The sequence below is a fragment of the Lissotriton helveticus genome, chromosome 4_1 (assembly GCF_964261635.1).
Source record: "Lissotriton helveticus chromosome 4_1, aLisHel1.1, whole genome shotgun sequence".
NCBI lineage: Eukaryota > Metazoa > Chordata > Amphibia > Caudata > Salamandridae > Lissotriton > Lissotriton helveticus.
Genome location: NC_136063.1, coordinates 1,651,599,557 through 1,651,623,294, shown reverse-complemented (window position 1 = coordinate 1,651,623,294; position 23,738 = coordinate 1,651,599,557). Strand labels below are relative to the sequence as shown.

The 23,738-nt window shown below is 46.8% G+C and overlaps 1 protein-coding gene across 18 annotated transcripts in view; it reads right to left on the bottom strand.

Annotated features, from left to right (window-relative positions):
* The window catches only part of CLASP2 (cytoplasmic linker associated protein 2), a 2,039,150-nt gene extending 2,020,730 nt beyond the window's left edge, over window positions 1-18,420 (bottom strand). For all 18 annotated transcript variants that reach the window (XM_078688301.1, XM_078688302.1, XM_078688307.1 and 15 more), the window contains exon 1: window positions 17,882-18,420. In XM_078688301.1, the coding sequence (XP_078544427.1) occupies window positions 17,882-18,061 (180 nt within the window). In that variant the 5' untranslated portion in view covers window positions 18,062-18,420. The remainder of the gene's footprint in view (window positions 1-17,881) is intronic.
* Between the last annotated feature and the right edge of the window lie 5,318 nt (window positions 18,421-23,738).

Sequence of the window (23,738 nt, the reverse complement as noted above, 5' to 3'; positions counted from 1 at the left end):
CCCAGATGCTGGATTGCCCTGCCTTTAGAATTGCGATTAGAACCATCTGAAACCCTGTTTAGGAAGAAACTCAAAACCCACCTGTTCAGCAGGTAGCTTTCTGTGGGAGGGGAGGGCAGCCGCTCCACTTATCATAGCGCGGGGACACGCCAGTGGCGTAACCAGGCGCTCTACAAATGCCCAAAACAAACAATATATATATATATATATATATATATATATATATATATATATATATATATATATATATATATATATATATATATATATATATATAAGCTCCATCACCCTCAGCAGCCGCCGAAAAAGTGAAGAGGCCAACACAGGAGAACAGGTAGGAACAGCTTTTATTCCTCCACAGCAGGTAAGGAAACATTGAACACCTGCTGTCATAGCGAATGCATTTCGGCTTCTACTTTAGCCTTCATCAGCGCTGCAGGTGGTTTGAGTCAATCAGGGAGCGGCAAATGTATCTGACACAGTGTCACGCCCCTCCTGTTTTGACCTGCTTTGCTCCACCCCTTCAGCCCACTGGCACACGCAAATGTCTATTGGCGAGTCTTGTGTAGTGACTCGCATTCCCAGAGTGCATCATGCTTAATCACTGGAGAAACGTTGCGTGGGGATGGCAAAGCGTCATTTGTAAAAGCAATTGTTTCTCACTCCGCTGCATAAGAACACGCTGTGTATATATATATATATATATATATATATATATATATATATATATATATTACCTACTGGCGGTCGCCAGTAGGTAGTTATAGTTAGGACCTAGTTTCCATAGGAAATCCTCAACATTCTATTTGGATTAACTTTGGCCCTGGTGGATGAATCTTTGCGAATTTCTCAAAGAAGATGGCTCGGTCCGCTGCGCTCCTTCCCTGAAAGTTTGGGGGGGAATGGTGAAGTGGGGGCTGAGATAAAAGGGGGGTCCCAAAACGTGTTTTCTCCATGGTATTTTCCATAGGACGTTTAGACACGGCTACAGGTCGAACGGGTGAATGGATTTATAAGAAATTTGGCAAAACTGTAGAGTCCGGCTCGCAGATTACGCTTTTTTTGGAATGGTGTAAATCTGTTCAGTAGTTGCTGAGAAAATGAAAGTTAAAGTCAATTATATATCTATAAGCGCGCACGGGTGCGCGCACTCAAGCGGCTGCGCGCGAGCGGAATTTTTTTTTGCTGCGTGACGTCTGTTAACGTTCGATTTGAAGGAAATCAGGAAGTGTTGACCGCCATTTTGTCACTGCGAGTAAATATATTGTCATTTCAAAGCGTTGGAACATGGAAAGGGGAGAAGGTAGAGATTGTTTTGCTGCGTAGGTTCTCTCAGGGTGTGTAGTAAGGCCCTTAAAAGCGAAAATATATATATTTCTTTTTTTTTTTTAAAGTTGCGGGGTGCGCGCACTCGGGCGCGCACACCTATTTACAAGAGTGTGAAAATGGAGATAAATCAGAAGTTTGAGTGCTTTGATATAAGGTGGCTCTGAAAAGAGCCCTTGTGTTAATTGAGTTTTTTCTGCATTTATAAGTAAGTACCGATGCAGAGTCTGATGTTGCAGAGGAAGATTCTGTTTCCCTCATCCGTGAAATGAACACCATCTGTCCTATAGATGTCTTGCATGTGGTAACGCAAGTTGTTGTGGTAAATAGAACCCATGCTATAATCTCTGAGGAAAGCAGAAACAGATTTATTAACATGTCTCCCTGCTTTCTCAATTTGTGCACAATGTTGATTGGACCAATTCAATTTCTGTCTTTGGCATATATTGGAATATACCAAGGCAGTTCGAGGAAAAAGTGTCATCAATTGTCGAAAGGTGTCTTTTAGAAGCATTTCCAGACCTACCCCAGTCAATGTGCCTAGATCGTTCCCACCACAGTGCACAATTATAAGGTCTGGTCTGGGAGATGCATAAAAGTTTTCACCAATGGTATTAATTGGTGACATCTTAATCCTCTTTGCCCAATCCACGTTATCTGCACATTTGGTAAATCAAGGTTGGAAATTCGTCTGCTTGCTGCATATTTTCCACTCCAGTGAATATAGCTGGGTCCTAAAAGCCAAACCTTCATTTTCAAGGCAGATGCACTCGTACTCCGATGGGTTCTGGAAGTGGAATGGCAGTTAGAAGCTGAAAGTCAGGATAAAAAAATAGATGAAGCTTGGTGTGGTTGAAAAAGGAAAAATGATTGGTTGATTCTAATACGTGAAGATTGAAGACTACGTTGCATGTTAATGTTATGTAAAAGAAAAAGTAGTATTGGGTGTGAAAAAAATGACATGTAACAGAGCTGTGGATAGGCAGGTGTTTTTGGAGGGAAAACAGTGTTGTTAGTTTGCTGTAGAACGTTGTGATATGAACTTTTGGCGTGTGCCTTCAGCCAGGTGCAGAATGAGGTGTTACCATGGAAACAGCCAGAGATGGCAGTGGGTGATGGGTGACTTTTATGTGACATTGAAAATATTGTGAGGGACAACAAACTGAAATGTAAATTTGAATACAAAATTTTGCGGGAGGAAATATGATTGGCTGAAGAGACATATATGAGTCTGTATTGACTGGATATCTGTGCCATTGAATTTTGGTTGCAGTGATAGCAGCATAATTGAGACTTCCGTCAAACGAATATCTCCACCGGAGGACACCCCTAATAAAAAGGACATATATAAAGAAAATGCGGATTAGCCGCTGTATCGTGCTAGCAAATAAAAGAATATAAAAATCGTTAGGAAAAACAAAAGGAATCGAGTAAAATCAGTAGGCCACTGATGAGATCTCTTTTCAACCTCACTGAAATGGAAGCATTAGGAACAACCCCTCAGGAAATATGAAACTAGTGAGGAAAGCCGAACTCAACGCCATGATGGCTGCGAGACAGCTCGGCTCCACCGATCACCCCGCCAAATTAACGACAAACCCTAGGCAAATATTAGAAATATACAACACTATAGCAAAGTAACAGGTTAAAACGTTTTTATTTGAACAAAAATATATTAAACACCTATTTACATGGCAAAGGGCTGCAACAACAAACCCACAATGCATTTCGCCGTCTGCTTGACGCCGTTCCTGTCCCTCCTTCCCCAAAGTAGCAATGTTGGGCTGCTTTGGGCTACTTTCTAGTAGGTTTTTGGGCGTCAGAAAGTCTACAAAAGCCGTTGGCGGCGGCCTGGGGTGGAGAACCATTACGCGAATAGTCCGGAGGCGACACCACGCGCCAAGGCCTGTCCCCAGGATGAACCAAGGGACCCGTTCCTGGGGCCGTGGCAAAGAGCGGCCGGCCGGAGAAGGCATGGGCCCGACCCGGAATGTACTGGTCCTCCCATTCCCTTCTTCTCCCGGCGCCTCGCAGGCCACGGAGGGGGGGGGATGTCTTGCATATGCCTCCGACCCCCCCCCTCTTCTTCATCGGCTGGTCCGGCCAGAACAAATGTCAGCGAGACGCCATGGGGTGCACTGGAAGGGAGAGACGGCGCGGACGAGCCTCTCCCGCCTCCCCAGGTGGAGGCCCCTCAGCTGCACCCCCAACGCTCCACACACCCGGCAAAGGGTTCGTCCACTCTTGCAGTATAGGGACGGTCCACACACCCGGCAAAGGGTTCGTCCACTCTTGCAGTATAGGGACGGTCCACACACCCGGCAAAGGGTTCGTCCACTCTTGCAGTATAGAGACGCTCCACTCACCCAGCAGGGTCTCGTCCACTGTGGCGGTGCTACGACGCCTCACCCAGCAGGCTGGAGTCCGTCTGCTCATTTGACCCAGTGACTGCCGGTAGCTGCAGAACTCCTAAAAATGGCGGTCGACTTTGCAGGAATGGGCCTGGCGTGAAAAGATTGGCCTGGTCGCCTGTCAACCAGAAAATGGGCCCCTGTCCAGAGGCGTTCTCCTCAGCTTTGAAGATTCTACGAGAGTTGCGGAGGGCCCTCGACCTCCGCGGGCCCCCAACCGCCCCCGATGGGAAATGACTGCCATGATCGCCCGCAGAACGACCAAGACGTAGCCACAAGACGTCGGCGCCCTCATGCTGGCGCCAGCCTCAGTTTGAATGACCAAGAATCCTGCAGACTACTGATTTAATCAGTTCCGGTGGAACACCAGTATGACCCGGTAGGAAAGATTGTTGCCCCCTCCCTTTTCTTTGATTAATGGTTCATGTCACCGGTCCCTTCTGTTGCCCCTTAGTGGAACTTCTGGACAGCTGAAAGAGATTCTGGTCCAACCCCGAGTTGGGGGAGACATTTTGACTATACTTGGACCCGCCTGACCCCACCCAAAATGGCGCCGGTACAAACGAAACTCGCAATTCCCCGTTGTGTTCCGGATGCTCAGACTTGATATCATGAGATATGTATGCAGTTTTCGAAGCACATGGCGGGAGGGGATGAGTATTGTTTGAACATTCGGACAATGAATTGATATTAAGTTCTGACGCATCATTGATTACAGTATTATTGAAAGTTCGAATTTTTGACACTGATGATACTTGCCCACAATGAATTCTCGATATGATTTTATTTGCACTTATCGTACCTTGATGAAATAAAACTACCACCGTCTCAGTTATGTTTTCCTCAGATAAATATGTCCTCATGTACAGTTCCAGTCTGCTCCGTGGCTGGCCCACGTGGTTGCAGGCCTGCATTTGTACGTCAACATTTTTTTAAATAAAGATTTTGTGAAAAACAAATATAGTCGTAGCTCTTGGATTGGTAAGTTCGAATACATAGCCATTGTTTACTACCTACGTAAAATACAGGCGAAATAAAGCAAGTCGATTACTGAAAGGTTAAAAAGCAAAGTACCTAGAAATATTGTAAATGTGAATGGTCCAAGTTTGTTGCGTGTATTTTTTTTACTTTTGTGCAACATAAGGCAATCGATAAAGGCCCCGGTGTTCTGGTTTACTTTGTATGCCACATATCTCAGGGAAATTGTTTCAGATGCCCCTAAACCAGACCCGGTACCACTGTAGACCACCCCGCCTCCTCGAAGGAGAACACGAGTTCACCCCACTTTACACTGACTGCCCTTTTGTTTCGACACCCCCCCTACACAAGATCCGCAATACCACACGTGGGCAATCTATGCAATGTGCAGTCCATCAATGATTATTCCTCCCGCACTACCAGTCCCTCTGGGCTTAAAACGCCGAGATGGAAGGGACTGCACCCAGCGGAGATAGGTCGAATACGTGGCAAGTAAAAGCCTTTTGGGTTTATGCGCGCGGATGTGTTTTAAAACGCTGCCCCCACCCCTTCTTCTTCCCCTTCTTTCTGCAGGTCACATCGGAACATCGACTAAAGTATGGAGAAGACCTAAGCAACACGCCAGGGTTCCGGGGGGAAAATGATACATTAACCATGGGGACTGCCCCGAGGACATGATGAATATGGGTGATATGAATGCACGCGTGTATGACCGGATGTGTGTAACTCGACTGGACATACGTTGCACGCATTGACTCGATAAGAGATGTTTTCGTACGACTTGAGTGATGAACGAACGACCGATGGAATGGGGAAAAAGGGGGTCTGAGCATGGCACCTATACACGACGAACAATGCAACCAAGAATGACGTGCACCTACGAGTAGGTTCATACGGTAACTAAATAGGGGAAGGTTCAGGACTATTCATGGGTAAGGTTTACCAAAGTACCCTCTTCCTGGAAGACTAAGAAAATCATCAAATGTCTAAGATTTACCACCTCCCACTTACACCCTCATAGACGTGAAACTCGAAACTGCCCATTGTTCCCCCGACTGACACCCCCGTTGCCTCAGCCTGGATACCCATTCACTAATAACGATTCAAAGATTCCACCGTAAGTACTAGCCCGACCAGGTTAGTTCCCGAACAATCGACGAAAGTGTAAGTATTGGCAACAGAGGCCAACAGCAAAAGACAGCGAAACAAATTACATAGGATACTAAGGATGCGCAGCATGCAGGAGGAAATATCTTTGGCCAAGTACTGTTCTATGTGTTGTCTTGAGTTCTGTATATAATACATGTACCCCCCGCCTGAATTCATGTGTACGTAGTATATGGATTTACGTTGTCCCTCAGTCTATGTTTCTATATAACGTGACCCTACTGTTTCGTGTTGTGTGCGCATTAAATGGCCTATTATTGTACACGTTTCTCTCTCACTCTCTCTCTTTTTCTCTCTCTTCATGTTGTACGTGTAACGAATAGTTCATTTAAAATGCGGACGACTCTCTCTCTCTCTCTGAGAGTTCCCCTGTTCCCCCTTCCTTTGTGTGGTAACGTCGTGCCCCGCCGGCACGAGCCTAATTGGTTTTCGAACACAAAGGTGTTCGGCAAATTGACAGAAACCAAAACAAGTGTAATTTGCCATATTACTACCTCGCCTTTCTGTAAAATGATGGAACTTGAATTGGCTATGAAGGAAAGGACAGGTTAGACGACTGAAGTCCCCTAATCTGGCCTTCTTACAGGAGGACTATATGTCAGTGGCTTTCTGTTCTCAGCTCGTTAGAAACAATGCCCAGATTACCCCACCCCTCTGCACCCAAGTAGGGATGTCCAAAACGTCCCCGTTTTCTCCCGATTGGCCCCAGCTCCATAACACGAAGTATGACTGATGACCCCGATTAACTGTTGCCCCCCCCCCGAGAAAAGAATGTTTAGCCATTAGTAGTAAATCAGTAAAAAATATATAACAAATAATACATTTAAAAATTATCATTTACAAAACCTTCAAAATTCACTGAAAAACCATAGGTTTTACACACGTTATAGTTAGGAAGTAGCATTTAAAAAACCTATGAAATTCACTGAAAAAAACATAGGTTTTACACACGTTATAGTTAGGAAGTAGCATTTACAAAACCTATGAAATTCACTGAAAAAACCATAGGTTTGACACCAGTTGTAGTTAGGTGGAAATTTTACTGATATAAAACCAATGAAATTCCACGTTATAGTTAGTTGGACTCACTATAACTTGCGCGTGTAATGCACTGCTGATGACGTCACATATTACATATACACATATAACAACATCTTTCTGTTTGACGGGACACTGTACAATCAAAAAAGAGGTACTTCCATGGGTTCGTGCTTCTCCCCCAGCTATGCGAATCTTTTCGTAGGATGGTGGGAGAAGCACGAAGCCTGGAACGACTCAAATCGGCAGTGGACGGATAAGATACTTATGTGGACGAGGTATATCGACGACCTCTTTATAATTTGGCAGGGAGATCGCCAATCAGCAGAAGAGTACATTTCCCACCTAAATACTAATACGCTTAATTTAAAGTTTACTAGCACCATCAGCACCAACTGTATTAACTATTTAGATCTGGAGGTATTTGTACATAATAACATCTTAAACACCAGATTGTACAGAAAGCCCACTGCAGGGAATGCAGTCTTGCATGCTAAGTCATACCATCCCAAAAGCTTAATAAAAAATGTACCATATGGCGAATTCTTACGCCTTAAGAGAAATTGTTCTCTTACTCAAGACTATGCTCTTGCTGCTGCTGAGGCGAAAAACAGATTTGAGGAGAGGGGATACAATAGGAATATCCTGTCCCAGGCCAGTGTGAAAGCCTCTACAGCTAACAGGAGGGATCTCCTAGTTCCTAAATTAAAAACTGAGGCACCTGATGAGATCCGTATGATTACGGAATTCAATACAAAATCAGGCGAAATAACGAATATTTTTCGTAAACACTGGCATTTACTAACCTCTGACAGAATCCTCAAGGGAAATCTGCCGCCAAGACCGTTAATCACATACAAAAGATGTCCGTCTTTGGCGGATCATCTGGTCCACAGCCACTTTAAACCAGTGATTAAACCTGTCCAGATTTCGAAAGCGGTGGGGTTCTTCCCTTGTTTAAAATGCAAGGCATGCAAATTTAGTGAAAAAACATCTGAATACCCAAATCGCACAGGCGAGAACAAACCCAATTTGAAAATAAAACAGTTGCTGAATTGCAACTCGGAGTACACGGTGTACTGTCTAACCTGTCCGTGCAAACTACGATATATTGGTAGTACCATCAAACCCGCGAAACTCAGGGTCCTTGAACATATGCGGGCTATTACCAATAAGGACAAAGCGTATCCGGTAGCCCGCCACTTTGCCTCACACCATCAGAGCAAGTGGGAGAAATTAAGCTACTATTGCATGGATCAGGTCCCCAAATCAGAACGGGGAGGTGATAGGGAAAAAGCCCTACGCATCTTAGAATCAAAACACATCATTAATTTAAAAACGATAGCTCCCTGGGGTTTGAACAACAATGAAGAACTTTGGGTTCACTTGTGAGCATGATGGAGTCAGTAATGGGAAGGAAACCATAATCAAAGGATTAGAACTGAATAACAGCTGCACTTCCTTCCTTTTTTGACATCCAATGCCTTGTAATTTTGGGTTTGTACTGTTGATTTTGCACTGTTTAACTGAACGCCCATTCAGGGCGAAATAATACAAAGAGGATGACTTGGGGGGAAAAATTGGTTTTTTATTTTATAAAAAAAACACCCAAAATGTATCCCAATCCTAGTTACTGCACTAACTGAATGAATGTAAAAAAAGTATTGATTTATTGAAATAATGTTACTTGTTTTTAAATTGAGCACTATGCACTTTTTTACACGAATCACCATGATAGAGCAAGCAAAGCAATACTATTTGCACACTACAAAATGGCGACCACAATGCATTTAAAAAAATTAAAAAAAGATGTCCTTTGTTTATGTTGATGAAGCAGGTGGATAACCCAGGTCTTTAAAATGGTGATTCTTACCACACAGTAATGTTACACTGACGAAGCCTGTGAAGGCGAAACGCGTCTGTAAGGGGTCAGGGGGGTTTGGTGATTAAAAAATTTTGCAATTGGATACCAGCGTGCCGGCCTTTCTTTTTCGGGATACGAAAAGCGTGCAGCAATATATATATATATATATATATATATTGTGAGGTACATGCATTTGGGTCACATGCAATGTCAGGACTTGCGGAAGTAAAAAGTTTAGCAAAAAGAGCAACACAGGTTCGAAACTATGCAAGACTGTAAGCAGTCGCTCACAAAAAAATCTAAACTCCAGAGCCATGATGATACAAGGGAGTCATGAAAGTAATCAGGGTATTTCTCTTCAAAGGTAAGGGTAGGAGAGAATGTTTTATTAGCCACCAATTGATTTCAATTTTCTTTTGTGTTTGTTAGAGAGGATGTGGTACTGCCAGGACACACCTTTGAGGGCTAACCTATTTGCAGCAAGGTATTGGAAGGTACCAAATCATTTTTAAGCATCAATTCTTGGTCACATAGAGCTCCAGCTGAAAGCAAATAAAGTGAAGTTGTCAGTCGAGATCGACTTTTATTTGTCAATGACCAACAATATGTGTTGTTTACTTAACTGGTATATCATGTGTGCCTAAAAGCACTAGCACACCAACTGCAACTGGGCTAGTTGTAAATATGTTTGACAAAACATCTGCAGGACAAGAGCTAAACGTGGAACCTTCCGCACTATGCAAAGGAAAGGCTCGATTTCTCTTCCTAGCACTGGGCACATATCAGCTCGTCCACACGTACTGAAAAGAAGCTGGATCATATAACCGAGTCAACATTGAGTATATAAAACTTTACAGGAATAAAAATAAAAAAACAATGACGTTGCACCACTATTGCAGTGATTGACAGCCTGTTGAGAAATCAATGTCTAAGATTAGCTATTTTAGAAATACACCGGTTCATGTTGCCTAAAACAATGAACACATATCAAGACAATGATTAGATATCAAGACTGTGGACACGGGGGAACCCCAACATTGCTGTACACCACAAAATAATACCTCAACAACTCAACCATGGATTGATTAATCGGGAACAGTGTTAAACCTCAATTGTATGAGGCAAGTGTTCCCCAAGATAAGGCGCCCCTCAACATATTGAAATACAGTCACTGACAGACTCAATTCTAAAGTTCTAGCTCAGGAATAGAGGTTTTAAGGATTTATCACAAAAATTCAAAAAGGATTGCAATACTGACATCACAACTGCAAATGAAATCAATGCCATGAAGGTTCCCAGAATAGAGCATTACAGAATAATGCGCAAATCAGGAAAAATGTTAAGTTCCAAATGAGAAGCAAAATCACTTGCGAAACAGACAGCATCCCTACTAGCATCAGAAAGTCTTCTTTCTCAGCCACAAAATAACAGGTTTATATACAATTTCCTTGCATAGAATTTTTTTTTTTTGTAACTTTTTATTATATAAACAAAAAAAAGCAACACATCAAACATACATTCAAGGCAATACAGTAATAATACATCCATTAGGCCTGCGCTCAAGGAGGACGGGAGATATATGACAACAGGAGAAAAGATTTTTGAATACAGAGGAGGGAAGGGTGCCAAAGATAGAATTGCAGATGAACAGCACAATATACCACAGCTAGAAGGAGACTAGATCAGGTCGACTGGGAAGGACTAGGAATCGCAGTGAGTGGGGGCGTACAGATATCTCCACGGTATAAGTTCCACTGGTTCCAAATCTTGCCCCATTTTTTGGGTCTGCCTCTTGCCATATACACGGTCTTCTCTCTGAACATGCACCAGTCCAGATTCTCTTTCCAAGCAGTCACTGTAGGCGGCCTCGGGGACCCCCACAACTGTGCAATATCCCTCTTCGCAACCATGTTGGCAAGAGTCACCCACCGAAGCTGCGACACGTCATAATCATTCGGACCCCACACATTCAATAAACATTGTCGGGCTTCCGGCATCATCACAACACCCGTTACTTCATCCATCACCACATGTATAAGTTTCCAAAATCGCACCACCTCAGGGCATTCCCATATGATATGGAGATAGGTGCCAAGGAGACCACACCCACGCCTACACATGCTATCCGTGGAGTAGCCCATGTGGATCAAACGGGGACCGGTGACATAGATTCTGTGGAGGATCTTGAGTTGGACCAGACAGAGGCGGGCCGGAATCGCCACCTCCCTGGGAGAGGAGATCGCGGACTGCCAGTCCTCATCATCCAGTTCAATACCATCAGCAATCCAAGCTTCACGAAGGCGATCAAGCAGACTCGATCGGTCATTAATCATTTTCTTATAAAACAATGAGATAGTACTGTCTGGCACATAACCGTCTAGTATACGATCTTCGAGGGGGGAGGATTCCGGAATATCACTACCCGCTGGCAACACAGAGTGCAGAGCATGGCGTACCTGGACATAACAAAATTTTTCCCTGTCACTCAGCTTACACTCTACTTGCAGATCCGAGAAGGTCTTCACCTCTCCTTTAACCCAGAGATCACGCACTTTACTAATACCGATCATGTCCCACTTATCAAATCCCTTCGTCTTCCATAGGCTACCCAATTTCGCAGAGGCATAGAGTGGAGTTGCACCAGTTAGTTTATCACTCCAGCCCATAGCCGCCGTTGCGCTATGCCATACCCGCACGGCTGTAGCGGTAGGTCCCGGGAGTTGTGAACGCGAGGGCCCCGAATAAAGCGTCCTGTAATAATCACTACCTGGAAGCAGCCACTTATCCATTTCAAATGCTGGATTCAACGCCGGGCCATACATCCTGTGGTTGATGGCAGCAAGGTGGGAGGCCCAATAATACCTACGAATATCCGGGAGCGCTATACCGCCATCATACCAGGGAAGTGTCAATTTTGGAAGAGCGATGCGTGAACGTCCGTCCCATATTAATTGCCTCTGCAACGATTCTACTTCCCGAAAATATTTCGACGGGATGACATCCAAACTATTCTGAAGTGCGTATAGGAACCGCGGTAAGGACATCATTTAAAAAAGGGCCGCACGCCCTAGAGGAGATAACGGTAATTTAAGCTAACGTGCTACGTCGGATCGCAACCTTTGGAGTGGGGGGGGAGTAAATTGCGTTCATAGCGAACCGCCGGATCCAACGAGATAAACACACCCAAGTACTTGAAGCCAGACTGCGACAACTGGATGGGACAGCCCGCGGCAAATGGGGGACATCACCCGCAAGTACATAAATGTAGGATTTCGACCAATTAATGATAAGGCCCGAGTTCTTCCGGAAGGAGTTAAGGACGTCAAACAATACGTTGAGCGATTTTTGTGGAGATGTAAGGTACAATAAAATATCATCCGCGTACAAGGAAATGCGATCTTCAAATTCCGGCGTCCAGCGTATACCCTTCAGCGAAGGTTCCCACCGTAGCCAAGCGGCGAGTGGCTCCAACGCCAAAGCAAAGAGGAGCGGGGACAACAAACAACCCTGCCGCGTGCCCCTCCCAAGAGTAAAAGGCACGCAGACACTGCCATTAACCACCACCTGTGCCAATGGCGTTTCATACAGGAGTTTGACCCAACCAATAAAACCAGCGCCGAATCCGAATTTGGCGAGTACCGCCCAGAGATAAGACCATTCGATTGTATCAAGGGCCATCGTGGCGTCCAAGGACGCCAAGATGGCCGGTTCACGCAGCGTCGGGGCCCTCGCGAGAACACCATGCAAACGTCGCTAATTTAATGCCGTGTTACGGTGTGGGATAAAACCCGATTGATCCGGATGAATCAGGTCGCTAATAACCGTAATCAGACGATTAGCAAGCAGTTTGGCTAGGACCTTAGGCTCCGCATTTAATAGCGAAATGGGTCTATAAGACGAGCAGCGATCCCGTGGTTTACCCTCCTTATGGATCACCACAATGGTAGCAAGACGCTGATCTCTGGGGAGGGAGCCACTGTCTCGCGCAGCCAAAAACATATCACGGAGATAGGGAGCTAAAGTGTCAGGGCGTAATTTATACAGTTCAACAGGAAGGCCATTGGGACCCAGAGCCTTGCCGGAACGAATGGAGCGTAGCGCGAGAGCCACCTCATCCACCGAGGGCGTGGCATCCAAACAGTCCCGATCCGATTCCGACAAACACGGAAGTGCTATATCTCGAAGCAACAACTGCGAATCCTCCTCGGGCCTGTCGGACACCGAGGTATAGACCTCTCAAGAAATAATGAGCAAAGCATTCAACAATTTCAACAGGGTCCGTTACACGCACACCAACACATGTCTCAATCACCGGAACCACTCGACTCGCTCTCTCCCGTCTGTCCAGCCAGGCAATCAATTTTCCTGCTTTATCACCCACATCATATAGCCGTCCCTGCTGTTCTCTACTCATCATCTTTGCCGCATCCGTAACCAAAGTTTTATATTCTAATTGTTTAAGGCGGAGGACATGTAATGCTTCTCGAGACACCTCTCGCTCCAATGCAGTCTCCAGGTCTGTGATGTCAGTCTCGAGCTGAACAATTGCCTCATTCTTACATTTCTTAGCACACCCCACCAAAGACAAAGCCTGTCCCCTGATCACAGTCTTAAAAGCTTCCCATAACGAAACAGGCGAGGATACAGAACCAGCATTCTCAGTAAAATACAGATCAAATGATTTAATCAATTCAGTGCGAGTCTTAGGGTTAAGGAGACACCAGGGGTTAATCGGGGCCACCCTTCCTTCGGCGCCGGTGCTAAGAGTAAAATGAAACCAAATGGGGGAATGGTCTGATATACCCCGGGCCAAGTGTCTAATCTCTCCAATCGAAGGGGACAGGGCAGCCGGTATCAGGATATAATCCAATCTAGACAGACTACCATGAGCTCCCGAGTGGAAAGTAAACTGTGTCTGCTCTGGATGCATTAGTCTCCAACAATCTATAAGTCCCAATGTTTCCAGGAAGTCACCCAACCAGGATTGCGCAGCAGGAAGATCTTGGGCGGATAGCGGTCAATTCTGCCAGAAATGACGGAGTCAAAGTCACCACCCAGTATCAAAACACCCTCCGGGAGACCCAGAACCATCCGCCCCAGGTCCGTAAATGTCGTGGATTGTAAGCCCGGAGGGACATACACCGACACCAACGAAATTGGTTTTCCCTCCCACCGCCCAACAAGTGCAACATATCGACCCCTGGCATCAAGGATCACATCGTCAACCTCGAGGGGGAGGGAAGCCCTAAGCAAAATACCCACTCCTCTAGAACTAGATGTAAATCCAGAATGGGCAGCAAGACGATAACCCCGTCTATTAAGAGCGTGACAAGTATTTCCTATCAAGTGCGTCTCTTGTAGCAAAACAACATCAGGCGAAAGGCGCTGCAACAGCTGCATAACCACCCCTCTCTTTATCCGATCACCCAACCCATTCACATTCCAGCATAATACCCTCAACCCTCTACCCCCCATCCAGATCCACAATGAACTCCCATCGCAAAACGAGCATCACACCAATGTCAAAGATAATGAAAGTACCTTGCCTTGAAAAAGAAAAAACAAACAAACCCAAAACATGGCCCACCCTCCCCCCAAGGTTCCCAACACGACTCCCCCCCACCCTGCACCCCTGCACCGACTCAAAAGCCACCCCAATTTGCAGTGTGCCTGTCGCCCTAACAATTACAAACAAAGAACTAATCTACACAAAGAAAAGCCTAGAGGAGGAAAGGGGTCCCGCCATTCCCGCCACCTCCCAAGATACGAACGGAAAGATCAAAGAAGTCAGTGAGTCTCAGCTGGACACGGTGAATAGTGTCCCGGACACATGTACCATAATCATTCTTGGTCCATCAGTCCCCCCTCAGCACCACCAGCATGTTCCTGGCCAGCACGATGAGCTGGCATAGTGTCCAACCACTCACTCGCTTCCTCAGGCCTGACAAAGAAGAATGTTTGATTGTCCTATTCAACACGCAGTCGGGTCGGGAATAACATAGCGTATTTTAGTTCCATGTCTCTTAGTCGCCGTTTCACCCCTTGAAATCCCATTCGTTGTTTCTGGACCGATTGAGAAAAGTCCGGATAAAAGTTCACAGCAGCGTTCTCGAACTGCGTAGGGCCGCTAGTACGTGCCACCTGCAGAATGGCGTCGCGATCTCTGAAGTTGAAGATCCGTGCAATAATCGGACGGGGGGGAAACCGTGCTTCGCCTGTCCCCCTGGCACTCTGTGCGCACGTTCGATGGCAAAGAATTTGCTCAGGCCCTTGGGATCAAGATGATTAAGAATGAGGTCCTCCACTCGAAGATCAGTGGCGAGTGAACTAGAATCTTCCTGGACCCCAATAATACGCACGTTGTTGCGCTATGTACGGCCATCAAAATCCTCCAAGCGACGAGCAATAAAAGTCATTAGCAGATCTAAGGTTGGGTACTTCTGTTTGCAAGTCGGACACATCCGTGGTAAGGCTGAATGTCTTTAGGTCTAATGACTTCACCTTCTCGTTCGTCTTGGCCAAATCAGTTTGAATGAGGTTGACATCAATAGCCACCGTGTCCAACTTCAGAGCCAGGGCTTCATACTGTTGGCCAATAGAAGACTGAATACCAGCAATGGCGCCCATCACGTCCTGTAGCGTTAATTCCGCCAAGACAGAAGGATCGTCGACAGCCTCCTCCCGGGCCAGAAAGTGTGTAGCGATCCATGACATTCGTCTGGGTTGAACCTCCACGGATAGTGGTCTTGACTTTCCGTTTGTCACCCTCGGGCTTGCCCGTCATGGCGAGTCGGGTGCCCCGGAGGGAGGCTTGGGATCTGGTCCAAATGGCTCCTTAAAATCACACACAAGAATACAGGAGGCCAAGGTGGGCCAATTTGAGTCCACAGCCAAAACGTTGTTAGCTCGAAGCTCAATGAGCTGGCATCGGAGTTCGTCCGATCAACAGTCACACCGCAGATAGGAGACAGTGCGCTGGAGAAACGAAACCGAAAGTGAAGTGAGGCTGTGGTCTGATCCCCTCAAGCCGTTGTTGTTAAATTACGACCTGGGCACTGCTACAACTCAAGGTCCAGGCTGTTCCATGGAGAAGGCCACAAATTTCAAGACGGCAGAACTCGGGGACCCTGCGTCCGATTTCGATCCAAAAACCTGCTAGTACATCAGCCAGGTTGTGTCTTCAATGACCTTCCATCAAAGCAGGATATTATCCAGGATAAATGCGGGAGGCAGCGAGGGTCCTCGGGAGCCCTGTGCTCACGCAGCCATCTCGGATGTGCGCGTAGCTCCTCCCCCTACATAGAAAATTATTAGTTCATCGAGGTGTGAGCAAAAGAATTTCATTCTCTGCAAATCAGAGCACAGCTTTATAAAACACAATATTGCCTTAGCATCTAAGCACTACCCTTCCCCCCCCGCCCCCAACTCCATGAATAGTGATTCTGCCTACGTTATGCTAAAGTTATCTGGAGACTGCAGCACATACTAGTTACATGAACAACAGTGAACTATAATGAATAAAAGGGTACAGGGGGCTAGCGTAAGATCCTTGGTAAAAGGAAGATTTCTGTGAATGTGATGGAAAGTTGTTGATGAGAACAGCAAGAACATCAATGAAAATAAACAAACCTGACTCTGCTTGACTGAGCGCCTCACAAAATAATGAACAGTGTAAATGCAGAAGAATACATCCATTTTGAATTAGATGGTGTCTATGCCTAAAATGAGACCTAGTTACCAAGAGCCAGGAAAGTACATTTCAATATTTCATTAAAAAAAAATGTCCACTGCAATAGCATCACGTCAGCGTGTATATGTAAAACTGAAAATAAATCCAAGTTCTGGATGTTGTTAATGAAAAATATGAAATGCACAAAACCTTTCACAAGACCCACTGTTGACATCTGTGTTCTTCCGGAAGGAAAGGCCTTCTCAAAAGAGGTGGGGATTTAGAACAAATGTTGGCAGTAGAAAAAACATGACACCTTACACGTGGATTGAAAAAAAAAGAGTAAGCATTAGAAATTTGAAAAAAAGCATTGATTTAACAGAGTAAAATGGACGAGTTTATTAGATTGTAAAAGTATTTGCACGCTTTCGTTGTGCAGCTCGGATTGGGGCGAAATGTCGCCCCGTACAGTATGGTATCTTCTATTATGACACCTGGGATCCAAAGATCAGTCCATAGCAACATGTTCTAGCGGATTGGAGCTGTCCTATGCTGCTTGTCCTGAGGGCGCTGGGCCAATATCCAATACCTCTAGTCCAACAACATTGGTCTTTAACCCTGGGTTTTTAGCAAACCTGGTATTCATGCTTATCAGATGCAAAAATGTTATCCTAAATCCTGGTGTGGCTTATGGGGTTTTGGACATTTCACTGCTGCACCCAGAAAAAAAAGCAAGGGAAATTTAACAGGGTTGAACAGTACCAAATAAAACCAAGAGGCGTTGATTACTAGTTACATGATACAACTAGAAACACACAAAATTATTTTCCCATAGAAATTAATTACGTCCAAAAAAAAAGTATACAGCTCAAATGGAATATGCACTACAACCCTAGCTCCAGATAATTCTTTAGAAGATAGCTGTTAGTGGAGGCGGCAGGGTATAGTATGGATTTAGCTCCAAAGAACAAAGCAAAGCACTTTACAGAGAAAACTGTGCTATCCAGAGAGAAAAGAGAATACGTGGGGACCTGTTGAAACAAGAATACTGGAATCATAGTATGATACAGGAGTGAAACACCACCTAGGACGTTACAAGATCGAATAAAGTAAGGTTCAAGTTATTTTGTCTTACAGTCACACGTGTATCTTCAAATAGTGTCGTTCAGAATTACTATATTTTGGCAAAGTCAAGAGGTCACAATTTGAATCAAACTATCCGGGTTAAAAACTAAGCAATTTAGCACTCACGCACAAATGCCAAATCCCCTATGATACGCGCCGGTTTTCTATCACAACAGTGTAGGGTCCAAACATAATAGTCCAATTTCCTAGCCGGACAGTCCCGATCACCATCATACGGGTACTCTTTCAACTCCCAAAACCAGTGTTATGACTATGAGTTGCCAGTCTCATGTATTTCCTCACCTTATAGTTGCTGGAGTTAACCCAGCCGATGAGCTCGTCAACTATCTTGTCCAGGCGCTGCTTGTCCTGTTCTAGATCCGGTGATCGACGGGGATCGCATACATACTCCAATAGCTCCGGTCCCACCTGCAAACGGCGACCCACGTCCTTCTGCTGCACCTGCTCCTGGAAGTAATCCATGTCGGGGGACCAGCCGCGACAAACGTTAGGTGGCAGGGGAGCTGCGGGTCCCTCTCTGGGGTATCTTATGCAGCTGTGGGATCAGCGCAGGCTCCACCCGCTCATCTCAGCCCGAGAGCGGCCAAAACTTCTCAACTTCGGGCAGGGAATCACTGTATCCGCCGGGGGCGCTGCTGCTGTGTTGAGGGCGGGGCTCCGGCAGGGGCAGAGAGGCTCGGCAACGAGACTGCGCCTGATTCGGGTCAAAAGATAGTCGCACTGCGGGAGTCAGTGCTCTCGGGTCACACGGGGCCGCCTCTCGTCCCAAGCAAACTTGTCTAGAACGCCTTAGGACCCTACCACTGCGCACCACAGACTGCGCAAGGGATGGGCCGCGCCACGGCCGCTGCCATGCTAGGGTCAGGCATATTAACATAAGTTAGTAACGTATGGGGAGAGGCCCTCCGCAAGGAGGAGGAACTTCACCCATAAACATAATGAAAAGCCCGTGACGTTTTGCCTGACTTCAATGTGGAAGGTACTCACGACAGAAATTCTCTGTACTATACGAGGAGCCGGTCTGTGGCCACGCTCGCAATTTATTTTGTGTTTTTTTTTCAAACATGGCGCCGGTGTGATTATTCTTCACTCACGTCCCCATCTTTGGGGAGGAGTTATAAACGAGGGAGGAGTCTGTGGTGCGAAGATATGTAGGCTTAGAAAACCCAGGTTTCTGTCAAATATACAAAACGCCTGGTAACGTTCAAAACGAGTTTTTAGAGCTTCATTCTTTCTATTAGAGAAGGAAGTGAATAGAGTTCAGTCGCGTCGTTTGCTAGAGATAGAAAGTGCACCGTGATTGCACCGTACATGGAAGTAAACAAAGGACTAATCTTACAATCCCTATCTACTTCTTCTCGTCTCTATGTGTATGTGATAAGCGTCACTATTCTATGCATACAGTATAAACTCCAAAGTTGCAGCACTATTGCTGCAGTGGGAAATATTTTAAATAAAACACGTTTTACCATCAATCATAGGGCAAATCATCTAATAGGCCAAAAGATCTTAGACACGGAATCTTAGAATTAGGAGCAAATCATCACATAAATATTACTCAGTCTCTGTAATGTTCCAGTTGCCCCCCAAAGAAGACGCTACAGCGTTTGCCAGTTACAGGTATTTATTTAACTAATTTCCCCTAAAGAGCGCCGAGCCGTTCCTGTCCGCTCTCGGCTTTCGCGCCAGTGAAGCTCGATGCGCGCGCAGCCCCAAACATGGCCGCTCGCACGTCACGTCAGTACGTGACGTGCAACAGCTAGACTGCGCCACTATATATCTACCCTTTTTCCCAAACATACATTTAACTCACTGTTCGTCGTTCATATCAAAGTCTCGATATCTGGCGGGCTTGATCACCGCTCTTCCACTCCGTGTCAGTCTCGGGGGAGCGCAGGGGGTCCCCCCCTTCCTGAATCCCTTCGTTCCTTTCTCCAGCTTCCGACGCGGCCGCGCCTCCATCTCGCCTGCTCATCCCTATCTCGCCCCCCGATCTGCGATTGTCATTATCACTTCTCTCTCCTTGCTGTTCTCCTCTGCTCTCTTCCATTCCTCCGTCTGCTTGTTCTCGTTCCTGATTTCCTTCTCCTGCTTCTTCTAGATCTTCACCGCTTTGGTCCCAACGTTGCACTCTGTTACATCTTGACATGCGGTCTTGTGACCACACGTTGCCATCACTCAGCAAGGCTGCTCTTCCCCGCACTTCTTTGACTTGCATGGGTTTGCTGTATTTACTCTCTCCCTTCCTTCGTAGCGTGGCCAACTTTACTCGTACCCATTCTCCTTCTTCCAACTCTGTCTCTCTCACATTTCTCCGGTTGTCGTAGTGTCTTGAGTAAATGGCTTGTGCCTTTTCCAAGTTGGCTCGCACCACAGCTGGGGACCACTCGCTTGTTATGATTTTTTCCTTCCAAACGCGGTTGTCCCTGGTGAAAGGCTCACGGCCTCTTAGTATTTGAAAAGGACTGTACCCTGTTCCTGTGGGGGTGATCCTGTACGCCCACACCATGTGTTCTATCTCCCTCTCCCAGTCTTTATTGTTGGAGATGGCTGCTTGCACTGACCCCATCACCACTCTATTAAATCGCTCTACTAGACCGTTTCCAGCCGGATGGTATACAGACGTGTGCTTGGCTACGATCCCATTTCTTTGCATAAAATCGTTCCACTTCTCTGATTTGAATTGGGGACCATTGTCACTTAAGATGGACTTCGGGATGCCTTCCCTCACAAAAGTGTCAGCCAGAAACTTTATGATGGTCTCTGTGTCCATCGCCTCGTCTACCTTCAGCTCTGGCCATTTCGAGTACCTGTCCATGAGGACGCATACGTACTTCTGGACTCCGTGCCTATCCAGGATGGGGCCTAGAATATCCACGGATAACTCCTCCCATGGGTTCTTCGGGGGGTCAAATTTACCCAGGGCTGGTCTTAGGGGCTTGAGTGTCTTATCTGCCCCTTGGCACTGTGGGCAATCCCTGACGTGTCTCTCAGCCCTTACGTCCATTCCCGGCCACCAATAGTTTTGCTTGGCCCTCAGTTTCAGTTTCCCTATCCCCAAGTGTCCTTCGTGGAGCATGTCTAGCAACACAGGGATGATGGCTGCTGGGGGGATGACTTTCTCTCCCCTGTACACAAATACTCCTTGGTCATCTATTGACAGCTCTTCTCTGACTTCATAGAAGGGTTTTAAGTGTTCTCTGGTCTGTCTTTTGTCTGGCCAACCGTCTGTGATGAATGATTTCACTTCTTCGAGGGTCTGGTCTTCATCATATGCTGCCTTCCATTCTCGATTCCCTATGGTTCTCTCTTGATCTTCTGTGAGTGCTACTAATTCTTCAACTCCCGCTTGGTCTTCTCCGCTCGGGTCCATGGCTGCCGCTCTGCTCAGATAGTCCGCTACTCTGTTTCTATTGCCTGGGATGTACTCCACGTCATATCTGAACTCCAGCAGTTTTAGTGTCATTTTGGAGATCCTCGGTGTCGCATTGGCATGCCCACTGGACGTTAACACCTTAAGGAGCGGTTTGTGGTCTGTTTTCAGTTGAAACCGCGTGCCCCACAAGAATTGTCTGAATCTGGTCATGGCCCACACGACCGCCAGCATTTCTTTTTCTATCACACTGTACTTCTTTTCTGTCTCGCTCAGTGTGCGGGATGCGAAGCTGAGCATCTCCATCCTGCCTTGGCCTCGGTCTTGCATCAGGACGGCTCCCAGCCCCTTGTCACTGGCATCAGTGGTGAGCACTGTCTTTCCTTGGGGGTCATATCCTTGGAGTGGCACTGCTCCCGCCACTTCTTTCTTGACACTTTCAAATTCGGCTTGTGCTTCTTCTGTCCAGCGGAACTCTACATTGTCCCTTGTTAACAGCCTCATGTGATGGGTCTTAGAGGCGAAGTGTTGCACGAACTTGCCATAATATTCTGCCATCCCAAGGAATGATCTGACTTCTTCCTTGTTGGCGGGCGGTGGTGCATCGCAAATGGCTTTCACATTGTCTGCTTTCGGGGTCACTCCTCGCACCCCTATCTCGTGTCCTAGGTAGGTCACGGACTCCATTCCAATTTGGCACTTGGACCACTCAGCTGTGAGCCCCTTTCCCTCGAGGATCTTCAGGACCTTGCCGAGCTTGTCATCATGATCGGTTCTGTCGTGCCCCATGACTAGGATGTCGTCCTGAAAGTATTGGACCCCATCCGTGTGTTTAAATAGTTGGTGCATCAGCTTTTGGAATACCGCAGCCGCTGAGGCCAACCCGAACGGCATGCGGCGGAACTGATAGCACCCGAATGGGGTGATGAACGACGTTAGTTTTCGGCTATCCGGGTGTAAGGCAATTTGATGGTATGCCGAGGTCAGGTCTATGGTCGAGTACCACTTGATCCCCCTGGTGCTGGCCAGCATCTCCTCAATCCTAGGCAAGGGGAATTCCTCCACCACAATGTTCTTATTCAGTTCGCGCAGGTCAACGCACAGCCTGACTTTCCCATTTGGCTTCATCACTACTACCAAGGGCGCCAGCCACTCTGCGCATGTGATCGGTTCGATGATCCCTTTTTCTTCTAGGTCTTGGAGTTCTTCTTGTACTGCCTCTCTTATCGCCAATGGTACATTTCTCACCTTCTGAGCGACTGGCACCGCATCTTCCTTCAAGATGATCTTGTGTGCGAATTTCTCCATCTTGCCGACCGTGCCTCCGAACACTTTGGGGTACTCCTTTTTCCACTTGTCCAAGTTAGGCCAGTTCTCCAGTTCCGTGAGAAGTATTTGTTCCTTTCCCCCAGGATCCAGCTTGATGCCCAGGTCGCCTTGGTCTAGCCACCCCAGGACTAAGGGCCCTCTTTCCGAAACGTAAAGTTTGCAACAGGCGGAGCGACCTCTGAACTCAAATTTTAACGGTCTGAATCCAGCCATGGGTATACGGTCCCCATTGTATGTGACTGGGCGGATGTCCAGCTTCTCCAGTTCTGGACCTAGGTGAGGTGCGAAGTTCTTCTCCCACACTGCTCTCGGGATGATGGTGTAGGGCGATCCCGTGTCGGCCACTACGCTTGTCTGTATCCCTCCTATCGACATCTCCAGGACAGGTTTCATCGTTCTCTTGCCGTCCCCGCTCACCACTTGGCCATCTGTGCTCAGCACCTGATCCTCGATGTATATTATCGTGACTACTTCTTCCTCTGCGTCTTCTTCACACTCCTCGCTTTCCTGTCCCACATATTTCACCATGCTTTTGGAGGCCTTTCTCCGACACACTTTCTCATAGTGGCCCACTATGCCGCAGTACATGCATTTGGCGCAGAATGCCGGGCACTTTCTGTCGTGCGCTTCATGGGACCAGCTCCCGCATCTGTAGCATGGTTTCTTGTTACTTCCTGCCTGCTTCCCTGGAGGACCTGAGTTGCCTTGCAACTTGTTGGGTCCCTTCGCCGATGACCCCTTGTACTTATAGTCCCTGCGGGGCTCTTCCTCGTCTATTCTGTTCACCATGGTGCTGGAGATTGTTTCCTTCTTCGTTGCATCCGCACACCTGCGCGCCAGTTCTGCCCTTTTTACGATTACCATCACCTCCTTGAGGGTGGTGTTCCCGCTGGCCCACAACTTGTCCTGTACAGCTGTGCTCGTGGTATGCATCACCACCTGATCTTTGATGAACTCCTCTTCCCAATTGTCATATCTGCACGTGGACGCCAGTATTTTCAAGGCCGCCACGTATTCTTCCACCGTCTCTCCTGGGCGTTGTTTCCTTTGTTGGAAATTAAATCTGTCCACTGACACGCACACCGCAGGTCTGTAGTGTTCGTTCAGGTCTTCGATGGCATGGGCATACACGTCCAAGTCGGTGCTTCCCCTCTCTTTTGGTACCAAACTTTTGTAAATTCTCAAACCTTCCGGGCCCAGGTTGAGCAACAAAATGCGTTTCTTCCTCTTGGGGTTGAATTGTTCCTCATTCTCGTCCTCCAAGACTTCTATGAAGTTATCGATGTACTCCCTCCAGTCTTCCCATTTCATTAACGGTTCACCTGGTCTGTGTAGGAATTGCACCGGCGCCATGGCGTTGCTCGCTTGCGCACTCATCTTCTCACTCTTGATCGTGGGGGGCACGCTTCCATGACCTCTGGGGCTCCCTGGTGTGCT